The sequence below is a fragment of the Phymastichus coffea genome, unplaced genomic scaffold (genome assembly GCF_024137745.1).
Source record: "Phymastichus coffea isolate CEN01 unplaced genomic scaffold, Cenicafe_Pcof_1.1 PCOF00005, whole genome shotgun sequence".
Classification (NCBI taxonomy): Eukaryota; Metazoa; Arthropoda; class Insecta; order Hymenoptera; family Eulophidae; genus Phymastichus; species Phymastichus coffea.
In genome coordinates this window covers 2,807,620-2,828,043 of record NW_026706816.1, presented here as the reverse complement: position 1 = coordinate 2,828,043, position 20,424 = coordinate 2,807,620, and the positions used below count along the sequence as shown (strand labels likewise).

Genomic DNA, 20,424 nt, shown 5'->3' with positions numbered 1-20,424 from the left:
AGGGTAATGTCTTTCCCTTTAAAATTAGCCCCCGCGGGGTTTTATCCGATGTTTTTTAACCGAGTTACGGCGTTTTTTGTAAAAAAATAACCTTTTTTTCAATCCTCAATTACCTCGACTTGCGTACGTTTTGGAAAAAAATGCCGAGGTAAAAAAGTTTCATTTTGTGCCCAAGAATACGAAAATAAAGTCAAAATAAAGAAATAGAGAAAAAAATTTTTTTCGGTTTTTTAGCGCATTAAAAAAATAAAGGAATTTAACTTTTTTTTACGCTTCGTTTTAAAATATCTAGGGACGTAGTAAATCATGTAACGGGGGGATAAATCTACAAAATGAGAAATTTATTTAAGAACAAACTCCCACGATGCAGAGCAAACCGCCGCTCCGTTAACACGTATGTTAATACGTGTATTCGCCTTAACGTCAGCTGACTTAACTTAGTTGTCTTTGATCAAGCAGAGTTGAACTCACCTTAAGTCACATGCCTTGTGATACTCGATGAGTTTTAATTGTAATCGACTTTGCTCCTAATCCACTTAATCCCCTAGCTGTAATCGGATTAAAACCTAAGCCTTTTTCAATTGTTTAAACTATTAGGAAAAATTATATGACGAAATCGGCGAATAAGTTTAATAGATTTTATTAATAAAAATCTCTACAGTCTTTGTCGGGCCGAAAGACTGACGCACGCGAATAGGATTTACAATTAAATAACTTTCGGTGAGAAAGAGAGAGAGAGAAGATACGAATATTGGCGCGATCTAACGCTCGACGCGAATACAAAAAATTAACGCTAACACAGTTGGACAAAATACCAAATGTATTTTGTCACGCGATAATTAAGGGAGGTGCACCTACCCTGCGGTGTAATTACGGTGAGCAGCCGTAATTGTTGAAGCAAATTAAAGGTGCTCCTCAGATCAGAATCAGCTGTGCTGCCTCGATCGCAAATCTGCTGTATAATAGCTGTTGCTTTTGCTGCTGCTTCCGTGATGCTGCTACTGTCGCTACTTCCTCACTCACCCTTGCACACGTATCCAAAATCCAAATAAACTATTTATTGGCAAATCGGTGAAACACTGTGCTAAACTATTTTGGCGGTACTACACAAGTAACAGCTGAGGCTTAACTGCTAATTCAAAAGATCGCGCGCCCCTCTCTCTCTCAATACTTAGAACTAACGCGCGAAAATCAGAATCGCGAACGGTTCGATTAATTGAATCGACTACCGTTGCAATCACAAAAAAACTAAAACTAAGCGTAAAAAAATAAATTAAATTCCTTTATTTTTTTAATGCGCTAAAAAACCGAAAAAAATTTTTTTCTCTATTTCTTTATTTTGACTTTATTTTCGTATTCTTGGGCACAAAATGAAACTTTTTTACCTCGGCATTTTTTTCCAAAACGTACGCAAGTCGAGGTAATTGAGGATTGAAAAAAAGGTTATTTTTTTACAAAAAACGCCGTAACTCGGTTAAAAAACATCGAATAGAACCCCGCGGTGGCTAATTTTAAAGGGAAAAACCTTATCCTCCGAACCCCTCCGGTCGATTTGCCCTCCACCACCTGGTTCTAAATTGGCATTGATTTAAGTCGAGGTTAAAAAAATTTTTTTAATCAGTTTTTTTACTGTAAAAAACACATATTTTCATTTTTAAGTCTCTGCACATCTTAAATGGAAGCTTTTGCAATTACCTTTAAAATGCCCTGTGGTTTTTTGTGATACGATGATTTCCGACCGAGATACAAAACTTTCATGTTTGCCTAATTTTGAGGTAAGCATAGCAAAAGTGATTGACGGGCAGTGTATATATATTTATGCAGTTGTAAATTCTATACAGTCATTACGTTTATAGATGAGAAATAATTTAAGTTTATTAGCGTAATCTGCCATATAGTTCAGCAGCTTTTCATTGACGATCAGTGCAGTCGATACCTTGTTTGGTAGAAGCAGCTGGAACTTATCGTTCAATTTAAGTACGACTTTTGTACCAAATCGTGTTTCAACTTGTTTCAGTCCGGTGATCATATAATTGGATTCTATCTCCAATTCACGAATCTTCTTAGTGGGTTTGAATTTATGACAAGATATATTATTTAGCTGCACAAGATCCATCTGTAGAGAAAAATCTGATGTATCAATGTCATGAATATCTCGATGCATGACGTCATACATGTCTACATTGGTGATCCCATACACTAGACTGTCCGTGTCGGAAAGCAGAAGCTTGCAACGTTCACCAATAGCACTGATCATGTAGTCGTAGTGGAATCGATACACAAGAGTCTTGGACCAGTCGAGAACAGCGAAACCTATGTAAATGGGTTTTCTCACCACGATTTCCGTCCACAATAGTTGAATCGCCACCAGCTCGTCGTCGAATATGTCACTACTGTGGAAATTTGGTCAAGGTATCAGAGCTTCGGCTCCGTATCGCCCTACCCACTTATTTACCAACTTAATATCGATGCGTTTCTTTTCGTTTTCGGTAGTCTAACGGTCCGATATATGAGCTATTTATTAAATAACTGAATGACTGCAACTAGTCTAACGTATCTATCTGTTTAGTCAAAACAATACATTAAGCGGCGCTACCTCACTGTTTACGCGACTGTATACAATTAAGAGTCGAATCAAAATAAACAGCGTGACGTCACAAAATAATAGACATAGATATAATGATTTAGGATATTAAGAAAAATATGTTAATTAGAGATAATTTTAATATAACAAAGTATTGATTATATAGATTTTAGCATGTAGATTAATAATATTATAACAAAAATCTCATTCAACTATGAAATAATAATGAATATTGCAACGGTAGTCGATTCAATTAATCGAACCGTTCGCGATTCTGATTTTCGCGCGTTAGTTCTAAGTATTGAGAGAGAGAGAGGGGGCGCGCGATCTTTTGAATTAGCAGTTACGTCTCAGCTGTTACTTGTGGAGTACCGCCAAAATAGTTTAGTACAGTGTTTCACCGATTTGCCAATAAAAAAGTTTACTTGGATTTTGGATACGTGTGCAAGGGTGAGCGAGGAAGCAGCGACATTAGCAGCATCACGGAAGCAGCAATAAAAGCAACAGCTATTATACAGCAGATTTGCGAACGAGGCAGCACAGCTGATTCTGATCTGAGGAGCACCTTTAATTTGCTTCAACAATTACGGCTGATCACCGTAATTGCACCGCAGGGTAGGTGCACCTCCCTTAATTATCGCGTGACAAAATACATTTGGTATTTTGTCCAACAGTGTTCGCGTTAATTTTTTGTATTCGCGTCGAGCGTTAGATCGCGCCAATATTCGTATCTTCTCTCTCTCTCTTTCTCACCGAAAGTTATTTAATTGTAAATCCTATAAGACTGTAGAGATTTTTATTAATAAAATCTATTAAACTTATTCGCCGATTTCGTCATATAATTTTTCCTAATAGTTTAAACAATTGAAAAAGGCTTAGGTTTTAATCCGATTATAGCTAGGGGATTAAGTGGATTAGGAGCAAAGTCGATTACACTTAAAACTCATCGAGTATCACAAGGCACGTGACTTAAGGTGAGTTCAACTCTGCTTGATAGAAGACAACTAAGTTAAGTCAGCTGTCGTTAAGGCGAATACACGTATTAACATACGTGTTAACGGAGCGGCGGTTCGCTCTGCATCGTGGGAGTTTGTTCTTAAATAAATTTCTCATTTTGCAGATGTATCCCCCCGTTACATGGCGCCCAACTGGTATTAAGACCAGTGTCGTGCGAATAGGATTGTGCGTCGAAGGTAATCGACGCACGAGAGAGAGAGACGATTGCGCGAGCGCTTAGGAAGGTTTGAGCGCGTGCGAAAAAGGAGGGAGATCCGCAGCGCGGACTGGGCGTGGAGAACCCCGCCAGGAGGCCTACCGAACAAGCATCGGTATCGGCTACGCAAGCTTTCACTTCTGATAAGAAGATGGAAGAACGTCTGGAGGGCATCGAGCGGATATTGCGCAAGTTGGCCACTGACAAGCAAGGCAGCCCTCCAGAACAGCGTAAGAGCCGATGGCGTGGAGGAAGGAAAAATTCTCCTTCTTCCAGGTCTCCTGGCGAGCGGCGAGAAGAGCAGAGGCGGAAGATAGACTTTACTAGCCTCTCTAGTGTTCCGCTTGTGGCAAGCTGGGTTTTAGTCACAAGTTTTGCCCAGATTGCAACAAGGGAAACGGCAAGGAGAGCGAAGAGAAGAGGTCATCTTCGCGCCTCCAGTAAATTCGACCTCTCGCTGCGGGTCGCCGATGGGAAACAGCAAGTTGTCGGCGACCCAGGGATCCAAACAAGTCCTGGGAGGGCATCAAGAGAGCCCAGGACATAGCAGTATATTAGAGCGAAAGGCAATTGAACCCGATGTCAGCCCTCGGCAGAATAGGGGAGTGGTTATCCTGAAAGGACCAGATGGCCACATACAGGTTGTGGAGGAGGGGGAAGACTCCAGGGAGAGCCCCTCCACACAAAATGCTCCTCTGCCGAAGGGATCCACGAGTAGAAGCCAGCCCACCATCGTCGCGGCAGCGGAAGGAAAAAAGCCGCTGAAAAGCACGATGAAAGGAGGCGAAGATGGGACTCGTGGATATGACCCAGAGGATGAGACCAGGTGGTAGTTGCGGGTAGACATAGGTGACTTTAAAATTAGAGCACTCTATGATACCGGCGCCTCATCCACGGTCATGGGTCAATTAGGGCTGAGATTGGCATCGGAGATGGGACTCGGGTTGAATGTGACCAGGGCGAGCGATGCAAGGCTTGCTGATGGACGCCCGTGCCCTATAATTGGTCACGTGATGTTCCCTTTTAAAGTAGGGGGAATCACGAAGACAATCAGAGTCGCCATTACGCCGCTGCTCACAGATGACTGCTATGTAGGCGCGAACTTTATAAGAGAGTTCCGCGCAATTTTGGATCCCGATGAGGATGAATTATGGCTTAAGGACGCCCAAGTGAAAGTACCAATGGAAGTGGCTGGAATTGATGTTACGGCATTTCTCGCACCGGTAGGACTATGGGAAGCCACGGAGTCACAGCTTGAAGAAATTGAAGACCTCGTCAGAAGATTGATTCCTGACGGCGGTCAGGCTTTAGGTTGTGCCGTGGGGGTTGAGCATGAAATAGATGTTGGAAATGCTCGACCCATCAAAAAGAAGTACTACCCAGTCTCAGATAGAGTGCGAGAGGAAATGCGCACGCTGGTCAAAGATATGCTGGAAAAGGATGTTATCGAACCAGCGACCAGCGGATGGTCAAACCCAGTAGTAATGGTAAAGAAGGCAGATGGAAAATATAGGTTTTGTGTGAATTATCAAAAGGTAAATGCAATTACCAAACCTGATGCCTATCCTTTACCTTATATGAACGACATCCTAAGACGAATAAGGGATGCAAAGTTCATATCTACTTTGGACTTGAGCAGTGCGTACAATCAAATTCTCTTAAAGGAAGAATCGCGTCCAATATCGGCGTTTACAGTTCCTGGATTAGGGCACTTTCAATTTAAGAGAATGCCCTTCGGACTGTCATACGCAGGAGCGACCTTCCAGAGGTTGATGGACAAGGTGATAGGCCCGGAGATGGATCCATTCGCTTTTGCTTACCTTGACGACGTAATTGTGGTTTCGTCGTCCTTTGAGGAGCATAAGCGGCACCTAGAAAGGGTATTGAAAAGAATTCTAGGTGCGGGCCTAACCATCAACAAAGATAAAAGTCACTTCTGTAAGACGGAAGTTAGGTACTTGGTAGTTCTTGTGAACCAGGACGGAGTAAGACCAGATCCCGAGAAAATAAGCCCGATATTAGAATATCCAACACCCCGGACTGTCAAACGGGTGAAGCGGTTCATGGGAATGACCTTGTGGTATAGACGTTTTATACCCGACTTTGCCATGATCGCTGAACCTAGAAACCGCCTGACAAAGAAGAATGTACGTTTCTCTTGGGAGGAAGAGCAAGAGCGAGCTTTCACGAGATTGCAGGAGGCGATGACTTCTGCCCCAATACTGCAATCACCCGATCCAAACGGTCAGTTTGTACTGCAAACTGATGCCAGTGACAGTGGAATCGGGGCAGTTCTCGCACAGGATGTCGATGGAGAGGAGCGTGTAATAGAATACGCCAGCCGATCGCTCAACAGTGCCGAGAGAAATTATACGGTCTCCGAGAAAGAGTGCTTGGCAGTGGTATGGGCCATTGGAAAGTTCCGGCCGTATATTGAAGGGCATCACTTCAAGGTCATCACTGATCATAGTTGCATGAAATGGCTCCACAATATGAGAAATCCCACGGGAAGATTAGCGCGATGGGCGCTAGCATTGCAAGACAATGTCTTCGATATCGAATATCGAAGGGGGTATCTCAATGTGGTGCCAGACGCTTTATCTAGGGCCTATGAGGAGGAGGGGATTGAAGTGAGTGCTATAAATAGTCGGCCGGAGACCACTGAGCCTGGTATTTGCAACAATACCAGGAAGTATGCCAGAACCCACACTCTCACCCTACTTGGAAGGTGGTGGGAGGGAGACTGTATCATTATCAGCCTTATGAGGATGGTGAAGGGTCCATCGACAACGATGAAGCGTGGAAGCTTGCGGTGCCTAGGGAGAAAAGGTACCAGGTGCTCCAGGAAGTCCATGATGCTCCTACTGCAGGACATCAAGGACGAGAGCGTATGTTCTCCAGGGCTAGGCGCTTGTACTACTGGCCTAAAATGTATGATCAGGTCAGGGAGTACGTAAAGAGTTGCCCGGTATGTCAGCAGTGCAAGGTGGAACAAAGAGCACCTTGCGGGCTGATGGGTCGTAGACAAGTATCACGACTCTGGCAGGTGGTGGCCGGTGATATCACTGGTCCATTTCCCAAAACCTCTCGAGGTTTTGAGTATATCTTAGTATTTGTAGACTTATTTACTCGCTGGGTAGAGTGTGTTGCGATACGCAAGGCCAATGGGAAGACAATCGCAAGGGAATTACACGAGAGGATAGTCACTAGGTTAGGTGCGCCAGAGGTATTCTTGTCGGATAATGGAACCGAATTTAAGAATCAGGAGGTCGATTCAGACCTGCAGATGAACGGCATCCAGCGCGCTTTAACTCCCGTGTATCATCCCCAAGCGAATCCCACAGAGCGAGTAAACAGGACACTCAAGACCATGATCACGTCTTACATAAGCCGTGATCATAAGAGCTGGGATGAACACCTATCAGAGTTCAACTTCGCGCTGAACTCGGCAACTCATAGCACCACCGGATATAGTCCTGCGATGCTCATGTTTGGGCGTCAGCCGGTACCTCCTTTGACGTTCAGAAGAACCCAAGATCAGCAGGCCCTTGAATGTTCGGAGGGTCAGGCTGTAGAAGATTGGGCCGAACATATGGAGAAGCTTCCTAATTTGTGGGAGAGAGCTAACTCTAAGTCAAAGGAGGAATCTGCGCGTCAGGCGGCTTATTATGACCGGAAGAGACGGCAACCCGAGTTTAAGGTCGGAGATTGGGTTTGGAAGAGGAACAGGATTCTATCTTCAGCTGCTCGAGGTATTTCAGCTAAATTAGCACCGAAATATGCCGGCCCGTACGTGATTGAAGAGGTTTGTGGTTCCAACACGTACAGGCTATGCAATCAGCTGGAGATCCTGTCTGAGCTCTTCCATGCCAAGGACCTTAAACCATATTACGGTCCGGGTGAGGATGGGGAAAGCGAGGAGGTCATCGAACCTCGCGAGCCGCCAGATGAACTGCCGTCGGAGGATGCGAACGATTCCGCGAATGCGCGCGAAAATCCGGGAGGGGATTTATCGGATAGCGAGCGGGTCCAATTAGCAGCCCTCACGGCCGTAGATAAAGTTCCCACCGAGACGTCGGATTTACCGGTATCTGCCCCAACTAAGAGAGGTCGAGGTCGACCTCGAAAGGCTCCAGAGACGGTCACCGGTCCAGCGAGGGGCAACAACTCTCCCGTGAAGGAGAATAGAGGGAGAGGTAGGCCTCGAAAGACCGTGCCCGTCGTACAAAGGACGGTTGGGCCGATAAAACCGAGCGGTAACCGACGAGGGCCAGGACGTTCCCACAAAGAATCGCGAGGGAGCGTATAACTCGGTGGGATGCGGCTTATATTAGGATTTTTTCTTCGCGCAGGGAGATTCATCCGAAATTTGTTGTTTTGGATGTTTCAGATGGACCGGAGAATCGTCGTCGAAGAGGAGACCTTCGAGGTGGTCACGCAGATGCTGTTAGATCTGCAACTGGGCCCTGATGCGACGCAGCTAATTGAAGATCTGCGGAGCTTCGCCAGGGTCCAGTTGGAAGGGACCACCCGAAGGGAACGACGCAATGCCTCGGTGGCAGAGGTTCTCCGGGATTTATCGTGGGTCGCCCCGAAGAAGGCTTCTCGGGACGCTTCGACACAGACTGAGGACCAGGACAGTGTCGAACGTCCCAAGTCTACAGTGGACCAGGGGGTGCAGACCCTCAAGTCCGGCGTATCCCTTACGTCGGACAGTGCGAGCCAATGCCCGGGACCCAGGGAAACCTGTGGGGCCTCGCACTGGGTCTGCAATCATCCCCGGATCCTTGAGCAGCCTACTCTCCTCCTCGACTTCAGACACGTGCGTCTGGGGATCAACGAGGTGGAGAGTGCATGGCGGTTCACTCAAGAACTCCAGTCTCAGGTGCAGGAGCACCTGAGACGCTTTTTGAGCCGCCAGGGCGTAGAAGACCTGCTCGGGGAGTGGGCAAGGATGGCTCAGCGTCAGAGGGCCTACGGAGAGGCCCTGCTGCGGGTGGATAACGGACAAGAGTCCTCCCCAGCGCTCCCGGCGCCGGCTCAAGAGAAGAGAGCCCCGGGAGCTACTGACGCTGGACCGACGCTCACGGTCCATGTGGACGGGCGCATGGCTCCTGATACCACCATCGTGGTCAGGTCGCAGGATGGACGTGCGACCGCCACGGTGGGAGGCGTGACCATCACCGCCTCACAGGGAGTCAGTGCCCAGCAGTCCCCTCTGGCTGCTGAGCAGCCATCACAAGATCGGGAGGCTGCTCAATCTCGGTCGCAGCTGAGGGGCTGCTACATCTGTGGGGAGCCTGGGGTGACCAACTCCCAGCGGTGCCCGAAGAAGGCTACACACTGGCGCTACCCGAAACATCGCGCGCCAGGTGTAGCCAAACGATGATGTAGGCCCTGGAGGGCAAATAAATTAGCCGAAATAAAGAAGGGAGTTTATTATTTTGTTTCCTTTCCTTCTTTATTACTTTCAGGTTCCTGATGGCAGCGAATCGCGGGTATTCGTCCTGCCCGGGTAGTCAGGACTTGGAGGGGGCTGCAACGGTAGTCGATTCAATTAATCGAACCATTCGCGATTCTGATTTTCGCGCGTTAGTTCTAAGTATTGAGAGAGAGAGAGCGATCTTTTGAATTAGCAGTTACGTCTCAGCTGTTACTTGTGGAGTACCGCCAAAATAGTTTAGCACAGTGTTTCACCGATTTGCCAATAAAAAAGTTTACTTGGATTTTGGATACGTGTGCAAGGATGAGCGAGGAAGCAGCGACAGTAGCAGCACCACGGAAGCAGCAATAAAAGCGACAGCTATTATACAGCAGATTTGCGAACGAGGCAGCACAGTTGATTCTGATCTGAGGAGCACCTTTAATTTGCTTCAACAATTACGGCTGATCACCGTAATTGCACCACAGGGTAGGTGCACCTCTCTTAATTATCGCGTGACAAAATACATTTGGTATTTTGTCCAATAGTGTTCGCGTTAATTTTTTGTATTCGCGTCGAGCGTTAGATCGCGCTAATATTCGTATCTTCTCTCTCTCTCTTTCTCACCGAAAGTTATTTAATTGTAAATCCTATAAGACTGTAGAGATTTTTATTAATAAAATCTATTAAACTTATTCGCCGATTTCGTCATATAATTTTTCCTAATAGTTTAAACAATTGAAAAATGCTTAGGTTTTAATCCGATTATAGCTAGGGGATTAAGTGGATTAGGAGCAAAGTCGATTACACTTAAAACTCATCGAGTATCACAAGGCACGTGACTTAAGGTGAGTTCAACTCTGCTTGATAGAAGACAACTAAGTTAAGTCAGCTGACGTTAAGGCGAATACACGTATTAACATACGTGTTAACGGAGCGGCGGTTCGCTCTGCATCGTGGGAGTTTGTTCTTAAATAAATTTCTCATTTTGCAGATGTATCCCCCCGTTACAATATCAATATGCAAAGTTAATTTATTTATTAACATATGAAATATTAGAAAAATATAAATAATTTATATGCAAAATGAATAAGCATAGAACATGAGTAAGAATTGGTTTCATTAATAACAGCTGAATAATAACTGTTATTAATAAATAAACAATTAATAATTTATTTAAACAATAAGCTATATATAGAACGAAAATATTAAGTTAATACTTGATAATGATAACTTTATGATTTAGAAATCTTAGATAATTAATCTAATAATTGCATATTAAGATTAGAAAAAACCGTTACAAATATGAAAAATTAGTTATAATTCAAATGTTATTAATTAATTTAAATAATTAATTTTGGAAAATACTTCCAAAATTAATCAACTATAAAGTTATATGAAATTTTAATAATTTTCTATTGTAAATAATGTAATATCACGTTAATTAACTTTATTAGTTAATAACTTTTGAGGACACTATTGGCGATAATTATATATTGTATAAAATCAACAAATAACAAATTCTGTAAAATTTACATGTGTTAAAAACTTAATATTAATGGTTATTTACTTGTAAATTAAGAAAAATCATTTCTCAAAATTCGCGAATGTCTCTCGAATTTTCGATGAAATCTCTCCTGCAAATATAAGCGGGAAAATCTGTGTATAAATAGGCCCTTTGCACAGGCTAGCATTCTCTTCTAGCCTTGCAAGGTGAGCGCATGAGTCTGAATAAACTTGGATTAATACCTAAGTTCTTTCCCGCATTGTGATTAACTAAGCAAGACTATCCTTTCCTTATAATTTGAGCTCGACTTATAGAACATCTCGCGCTATAAGAAACTTGGGCGGAATTATATCCTATCAAAGAAAGACTTTAGCTCTGCTTATGGGACAATTCGCACCATAAGAAACTAGGGCATTGTCTGACTTTCCTCGATATATTGCACTTACTTATGTATATTTGATTTATCTATTTATTATATTTGATTGATTTATCTATTTTCTTGACTATTAGAGTAAAATCATTGGAAAGAAATTCTTACTCATTAGCTAGATTACGAGAGTTCGAATTATTTTATTTATAAGTGATACGAACATCACAGTAGTCTTGCCGTACACAGCATTGTTAAACAGTTTGTATAACATTTTTCAAAATTCGTTTTTCGCTTGTTTACGCATCTCACTATTCAAATTAATATATGTCTTGAACTATGGGCTCTAATTAAACTTTAAAACCCGATGTATCTTGGCGAGGTGCAACCTATGCCTTATTGCTTGTTTCAGAGCTCTATAGTGGATTACGTAACGCTCCTTATCATCGAAAGTTGTCATGAGCTTTTTCTGTTTGTATTCCGGACTAGCTTTGCGCTTTATTATAGTATTTTTTCATTCAGGCTTTCCCATTTTATTTTCGAAAAAATGAAATCTAATTGTTTTTCTTTGATTACATATACAAGAAAAATATAGTAGTATTATTGAAATATTATTTTTGCATACATGCCTCGCATATTCATGTGTGCTGTACTTTATGTACAGTATATATTAGTATAAATATAGTATATATAAGTATATGAAATAAAAAATTATTGACCTTTATTAAAAAAGTTTGGTGTTGTAAAATACCAGTTATGGTTATTATCAAGTATGCCTCGACGTAAAGGGCACCCAGTAAATTTTAGTGAACTCGCAAAGAAGAGATGAAAGAAAGCCAAAATCGATAAAGAAGAAATTGTTAGTAATAGTAGGACTAATTTAGAAAATATATCATATGAAAGAAACATAAGATCTCAAATAAAATTTGATTTTATTTTTAGTATTAGCCAGAAAAAAAATACTGAAAAAACGATACATGAATCTCATAGTGTAATGAAGTTGCATAAATCTTATTCTGAACAAAATATTGATAAATCTTATGCTGAAGAAAAGATAGAAATGTGAGTATATCTTCTTGATTTTTCACAATTATCATCATTATTATCAAAAGAAAAGTGTGCAGATTGCAATCAAAACACTTTGAGTTTTGAATTGCATCTAACATGTTGGGGATTTTCTCGGAAAGTCGCGTTGAAATGTTCTTATTGCGAGATGAGTGGATATCAATCTTCTATCAAATTACAGGTTTATATATGAAAACTATATATACTATATATCAAGACAGTATGTTCGTTTATATCAAAACTATGTTGCAAAAAATCTAGTAGCAGAGTTTCTTTTGATGTAAATACGAATCTTAGCTTGGAATTTTAACATGCAGGAAAAGGATATTCGTGCATTCGACAATTTACTACGATCATGAATATGCAATCTTACTCCCTTGACACTTTTCAAGAAAATATGCAACTTATATAAAATGCTGTTGATGAATCTACCAAAGTGATATTAGATGAATGTCAGACTATTGTGAAAAATACATATAAAAACTTAAATTCCGATTGTTATTCTGAGCTAGTTAAGAATGAATCTGAAGAAATTTTTAAATTATATTCTGATGATAATGAAATTGATGATGATTCGAAAACAAATTCTGATTATCAGTTGATTTCTAATAAGTCTGATAAGAATCCAGTATTGGATTCTGATGATAAATATAGTGATAATAATCTTGATAATGATAATAATCTAATGAAGTAAGATTCAGAAGGCAAAATAAATTTAGGCGTAAGTTACGATGGTACATAGCCAACTAGAGGCTTTCAATCAAAAGTTGGAATTTGCTAGCGTTATTAATTTGAGTATGGGATTCATAGTTGATTTTGATATAGGAAAAATGATTTGTCAAACATGCGTGACTACAGCTCTTAATTAGGTGGAAATTCGCCGGAATTTCATTTTTGGTAAGAAGGACATGCCGATCAATGTTCCACAAATCATTGGAGATCCTCTGGTACGATGGAACTTACGATTGTTGAAATGATATGGAAACAATTCAAAAGTTTTGGATTTTGATACACAAAAATGCTCTCAGATGGAGTTTCAAAGGCTTTTACGCACATTGCTTCATTGAATATTTATGGAGCTGATCATGAAGTAGAAAAGGAAGAATGTGTAAATCATGTCGTAAAAAGGTAGGTATCCATATTTCTATACAAAATTCCTGATATTTATATTGTGTATGTATATATTTCGTATCAATTTTGTTTTTTACATAATATCGCACAATTTGGATAAGGTATATTTATCATCTACTTTTTGCAGGGTTTATGTAGGCATAAAAAGTATTGTGAAAGATGAAAGAAGCAGAAAAATTACTTTAGAAGGCAAAGAGTATGGACAACTAAAAGTCCTAAAAATAAAAAACTATCAGAATATTACAAAAAAGCAATTTATAGAAATAAAGGTAATATAAAGGTACATATGAACAACTTTTTCGATATGCTTGAGCAATGACATATTTATTTTCTATATTTTCTATTTTCTTACATGTACTCGTAAACATGTCAATTTATGTGTTATTTATAAAATATGAAAGAAGCCATACATGCGTCTATCCACCATTGTGCTTCTACTGACGAAAAGCCTCAACATTCACATTGTCCAAAAGGAGAGTCATCGTGGTGATTTTATCAATCAGCATTAGTAAAAGTTACTGATTCTAAAACTCACGTTTCTAATATAAATACACCAATAAATGAACTTTATTTGAAAAAAATAATTACTCTTTATGCTCGCCTGACTGATGAATTATTACTGACACGATGTGCTTGATGCATGACACAAAATACCAATGAGAGCCTACACATCTTTATATGGAACAGATGCCCTAAACAAACGTATGTTTCTGCAAGGACAGTAAAAATAGCAGCTTCCCTAGCTAAATTATTATTTTTTTCTTAACAACTTTCTTTGTTCTTTTGTTAGTTTTATTATTTAATTTTGTTAGTAAGTTTAAGTGCCGAGCTTACACACTCACACACATACCAACACTTTACATCCTTTTATTTGTAAGTTTTTACTCCATACAAATACTCGTTAGTTTTGATTTAATAAATGGGCTCATTTTTAACTTACCGATGTTGTCGTCAATTTTTTTATCCTAGAATTCCTTTCCAAAAGAAATCTATTCATTCGCTAACATATTTATCTAAGAAGACAATAAGGGATTGAATCGAACAACATTGTTACCCCGAATCCGACATTATGATATCGAGGTAATCCACGACCTATCTAGCAGTAGCTAAGCCGAACTAAACTTTAACCTGCCAAAATAAACTATGATGCTGTTTTTTTTCCGGCCATGAGTATTGTGCCCCCTTGAAACCTCGAATATTAGTGGGAATATTCGCCGTAGACTTTGTAATAACTAATTGTTCTCCAAGAGTGATACTCCTGTAGAACCCAATGATTTATCAAATTATATTACAAAAGTGACTGGCGTTCAACTTCAAGCTTAATTAATTAACTGAGCCGCGGTACAGCCTGTACCGTAACTTAATTTTCACGTAACTCAAAAGATTTTTGTTGATCTTAATTCTGACCACTATAATTTATTGTTAGCTACACGGCTTAGTGTCATAGTTATTCGTTGTCGGAAAAATACTATGTTACAAGCTAGAAGAGAGAGGAGAGAGAAAGCCAAGTCATAAGTTGGTTCTTACAGTTTTTCGTTGTACGTTTGATACCTCCTAGCGCGCACGCTTTATGCGTGTGAAGACACAAGCACTCTCTTTCTTTGTCAAAGCTTGCGTCTTCAACTATTAAAAATGTGTGCTCTTTCTGGTCAATTGTTAACTGTGCTGATGGCATCTATTCTCTTTCTCTTTCTTCTCGCAATAATCCACGTCACGTACTCATAATTGATAGTCGATCTAAAGGCCCCTTACTTATCAGTTCGCTGACGTCCGCTCTGCGTTACAGATGGTCTTATAAATTATTACATGTAAATAATTACAAATATTTCGATTACTGGCTTTAGGAAAAGAGAGACATAATGAGCTACAAACCGGTCATTATAACGCATATTTATATGTACACTGTAACGGGGAATCAGACTTCCCCGGGGTGGGTGGTGCTAAATAGCTACTCGGCTCGTTGCAGGCTTGGTATGGGGTTACGCGGAATCCAGCCCAGTGAAATTTTAACTACTTTTTCCTGAATAATGAGCCGTCTTTTTCTTTTTCATAGAGATTAACTATAAAAATTTCATAAATTTGAGTAAAATTCATCTAAACGAAGTTTTTGAGATCAAAGTTGAAAATTTAACTGTATACTCGTATATAGGAATATCTATTAATAATATATTAATTATCTATATTTATTAAATATATTTTTATACACATTAAATTTTAACGGTTGGTTAAATAAATATTGTTTTATTCAACGCTGATAAGGAAAATTCCATACCTCGGTGTAAGGTTCACCTTTATCTCGATCAAATACTTCGTAGACGAATATTGCAGTACCTGTATTTCGTACGACTCAAAACGGGCTCGATGACTTGGGCAAGGATTGAATTAACGTCAACAACGAGTACAGAATCCATTGTGACTTAAAAGTAATTTAAAGGAAGAAACTTATTCCGGCTAGCAATGCGCGAATAAAGGAAGACTCCTGGGAACCACTGCTATTGACAATAATAATAATAATAATAAGTCGTGTTGGGCAGTAAAGTAATAAACGACGCGCTACTCAGCAATGCTTCAGCTCCACTGGTTTTTTCCCTGCTCCTTTTCCTGCTGCTTCTCTATGTAAGAACAGCAGGGAGAGCGAGATAGTAAATAAAAAATTACCACGCATTTTTGAAAGATCGCTATTTGTCGGGTAAAGCTGTATTATTTTTTCTAGTCACTTGACGCTCTCATGTTTCCTCTCTACTCTCACCGCTGCCTGAATAATGATGAATGCCTTGACTAGTCTCTCTTTTACTCTCACCATCTATCCGCTATCATGCCCACGTTTTCCAATAGAAGCGCGCCTTAACAAATATCCATTTATTACAATATATTTATATTTGAAATTGCATTAATAAATATAATAAAAGAAATAGCTAAACGATACACGTATATTTAATTCGGAATATATAGTTTTTAACAATATAAAAGGTCATTAATTTATCTATTTGTATTTTTCAGTTATCCAGAAGCTTTAACTTTGGTGACTAATAATAAAGTGAATGTTAAACCTCTCATTACTCATAATTACAATATCAAAGATGCTCTCCAAGCTTTCGAGATTGCTAAAGGAAATCAAGATGGTGTTATTAAAGTTATGATACACTGTGGATTATAAAAAAAATATAAAATTTTATGAGATTATATTACGTTGACCAATTACATTATATTAAAGATTTGAGAATATTTTCAATAAAGTTACTATCTAAGTATTATAACGAGTGACTGCTACTCGTTATGTCTCTCTCTCCCATGTCCTAATATACTTTTGTAAATTAAATGTATATTAATATATATCACTTAAGTTTCAGCAGGCTGAAGTAAGATAGGTGAGCGAGAGAGAGAGAGAGAGAGAGAGAGACGGGTTCGATTATCAAACGCGCGGACCGCGAGAAAGGCACTCGGTTTCTTGGCGTGAGAGATTCGGCTGTAAGGATTCGACGCGAAGACATCCTCGATGTCGGTCCCCAGCGATCCGATCCCCTTTGTTTAATACACTCAAGTCTTCGTCGACGAGATTGACGATGAGATCCAAGGGTGAAGAGCTCGGAGAGTCGACGGATAGAGAAAGAGAGCGAGAGTGTTTTGTGTGTGTGTGTGACGGCCTTCTGCCACCGGCACCTGCCTCTTCGGGGCCTTTTCTTTGTCGATTGAGCGCCTGCTGCGAAGCAACTTCTACAGGGCAGCGATTTGTAAGTACCGTCGCGCACTTTATCTCTCTCTTAAATTGGCTTCTTGCTCTCTCTCTCTCTCTCTCTGCTTAGCCGCACTTGTATACATATATTTTATTTCTTTCTTGTTTATTGTATTTATCGCTAATAAATACTACGTCTACTGTTCTCGCGCGATTTGTCTTAATTCGTTATTCCGCCTATTCTGTCAATCCTTCGTGTTTCGCGTTTAGGCGTGCGGGCCTGGCGCCCCGACTTGGCATTGGACTCACGACGCCCCGACAGCACCTGATGGACGGGAGTCCCGGGTAGGAGACAAGCCGAGCCATTCAGCCTAACCGAGCCCGGATTCGTCTCAACCCTCTTATTATTATTTATTCTTTATGTCAACGGGATGAATCCCCGTTACAGTATGATAGATTATTATATTAGTTGTGTTCGATTATCTAGAATTGTATTTATGAAATGTTATATTACAAATATTTTTATTTTTTGTGTCTTTATTTACATTATTATATATATAAGTAACGATATTAATGTTCGTGGTCAGTTCCACATCAAGTCCCTAATGAAAATATTTTATATTATTTCTTAATAACATTAATCGAAAATATTTTTTATCACAAGTCTCTGTAGAAATTTGTAGTCTTAAAATTAGTTTTTACAAAGTATTTCAAAATTGTAATTTGTTTAATTTTCAAACCCCTTTTTAATATGAATTTTTAGAATTAAAAAAATTTCACCTTTAAATTAACTTTTACTAAAAAAATGTTCCATGATTTTTAAACGTTACATAAAAATTATACAGAGTGAAGCATTTTAATTGTTCCCCCTGGATTTCTCTACTTAAATAAGGTTTGGTGAAAAGAATGAATGAAGGTGAATAAAGGTTGTGATCATGGTGAATAAAGGTTGTGATCATCTTGCTCAAGGACATTTCATGGTTAATTTTATTTTTTCAAATTATTTTTTCAAATACTAATTTTTTTGACCCCGGATGCGGAAAAAACAGAAAATTCTACGTTCAACTGAAATAATGTAGTTAGGGTCCAGATGATCCCCTAAGATCATGTAGATACTAGTTTCTTTTCTTATAGTTTCTACCAGAATAACTGGACATGGATAATGCTATGTTTCAAGAAGTAAAGCACGTGGATATGTATAATGAAGATGAAACATAGGATTAATATAGGAGATATAATTTATTCGATCGCTCCAATACAATTGTTCGCTGAGCCGTAAGCCGCGGGTGCCAGCACTCGAATTGTACATCATATCTGCTGAGCCTATACCTCTATATCATACATCACAATTTCTCCCTTGTTTCAGTGAGGGCTTTACACGGTTTAGAAAACGCTTCGCATGCCGTATCAGTATTACAATTTCATTCACGTGTCGCTTGATAATAATACCCAATTCAGTTTTTACTTTATACGTAGAGGGTAACAGTTGTTTTCGTACTCTGCCTGATATGAGTTTTTCACTGGACGTTCCGTTGTTGTCAACATAACAACAAAGTGACCTGGTTCTATCTTTGTTTTGCGAAAGTGATTTTCGGCGGCTATTTGTTTTTCTTGTTTTTCCTTGAATTTAATTCATAACTGCGGACAAAATAGATCAAACCTTGTTTTAAGTTCTTGGATATACATCAACTTTGCTGGTGATTTACTCGTAGTGTGTACTTCAATAGCCAAATAAAAATTTCTAGATTGCGTTACTCACACTCTCTTCTCCTTGTACAACTTTTCTTACCTTGTCCTTGAAATTGCCTATTAAATTCTCTTCTGCTCTGTTTGTAGAAAAATGGTAGAAGTGAGAAACTTTGTTTCACTCCGCTGATTTTCAAAAAATTTCGGAAATCAGTGCTTGCAAAATTTCGGCCATTATCCGTAATTACATGGTTTAGTAAGCCATGCCTAGTGAAAAATTCTTGAAAAATTTGGGTTAACCAGTTTGCTTCTGTATTCTGCTTGCAATTAACTACTTCCGACCCTTTTGAGTAGTTATCGATAATGACAAGGTACATATCGCTAAGAAAAAGTCCTAAAGAAATCTGTGTGTATTCTATCGTAGGGATTACTTTGACTGATTGTTTTTGATTTACTACATATATTTTATACAACTTTAGTAGGTTTTATATGTCTGCGTCAATTCCCGACTGACAAACGTACGAACGTGCTAAAGCTCTCAGCGTCGGAGCATGCTGTAGCGGTAAATGATATACTCCGTTTAGATCCACAAATTGTTTTTAAAGGCCTATAATCCGTATGTAAAATTATTTTTCGTCCATAAACAAAATCTTAGAATTTTTTAAATCAAAATTATAACAGCCACTTCTTTGTCGTTGATGGTTTTATTCAACTCTTTGTCCGGTATACGTTTTGAAACGTAAGTAATAAGACGTTCTGTACCATTCTCGTACCTGCGTGATAAAATTACCAACAGGCCGTAATAAGACGTGTCACATGCTAAGATTAACTGCTTTTCTGGGTCGTAATGCGCAAGTACTTTAAGTGGAACCAATTCGTGCTTTACCCAGCAGAATGCTTCTTCGCACACTTTAGTCCATAAGAATTCTGTATTCTTTGCGCAATCAAAAAGCGCTTTTAATTTTTCTTCTCTGTTCTGCAATAATTTAGCGTAAAAATTAATAAGATCAAGGAAAGAAGCTGACTACTGTGTATTTTCGGTTCGCGAAGCTTTGCACATTGCTTTTACTTTTAATTTTGCTTTGTGTAGACCATCCTTATCAATAACAAAACCTAATACTTCTATACGTTTTTTTGTGATTTCGCATTTATCTTTATTTTCAAGTGATCATCGTTTGTTTTGTCTATTACATAAATGTTGTCCAAGTACGTGATAGTATTCGATATTCCCTGTAAACATATGATCGTGACCTACTGGAATTCAACAGGCGTGACCGCGGTACCTTCTGTTAGTTTTGTGTAGCGTAACAGTGCGATATGTGTTGTAATTATGAGTAAATCGCTCTACTCGTTTGTTACTGGTTGTTAAATATTGTTATGCAGGATCGATAAATAAATCTTCTTTAATTTAATGTTTCATACTTTAAGGAATAAACAATTTAGAATTTATTATATAACTACAAATTTTTATATATTTTAGTTATGTTACGTTTCATTACGTAATGTATATATATATATATAAGAGCCATTACGAGATCCGCTCGCTCTAGGGCAACGTGGCAGACTAACTCAACTGCTCGCGCTCTATTTACATTTACATACGTCGCTGCGTGCGCATCCTCATACTCATACTCGCTTGTATACAATATACAGCATACACAATTACTTCAAAATCAACACTGGTATTTGCAAGTATGCGTGTACCAAATTGAGTTCTAAGAACGTCAAGCCGTATTGTCAGACCTCGAAAATATCGCTGATCTTAGGGAACGGATA

At 39.4% G+C, this 20,424-nt stretch overlaps 1 protein-coding gene across 4 annotated transcripts in view; it reads left to right on the top strand.

The window, feature by feature from the left end:
- Positions 1–16,547, top strand: part of LOC131667620 (sorbitol dehydrogenase-like) — a 918,386-nt gene extending 901,839 nt beyond the window's left edge. For all 4 annotated transcript variants that reach the window (XM_058941163.1, XM_058941187.1, XM_058941169.1 and 1 more), the window contains one exon: positions 16,290–16,547. In XM_058941163.1, the coding sequence (XP_058797146.1) occupies positions 16,290–16,446 (157 nt within the window). In that variant the 3' untranslated portion in view covers positions 16,447–16,547. The remainder of the gene's footprint in view (positions 1–16,289) is intronic.
- Positions 16,548–20,424: the final 3,877 nt, after the last annotated feature.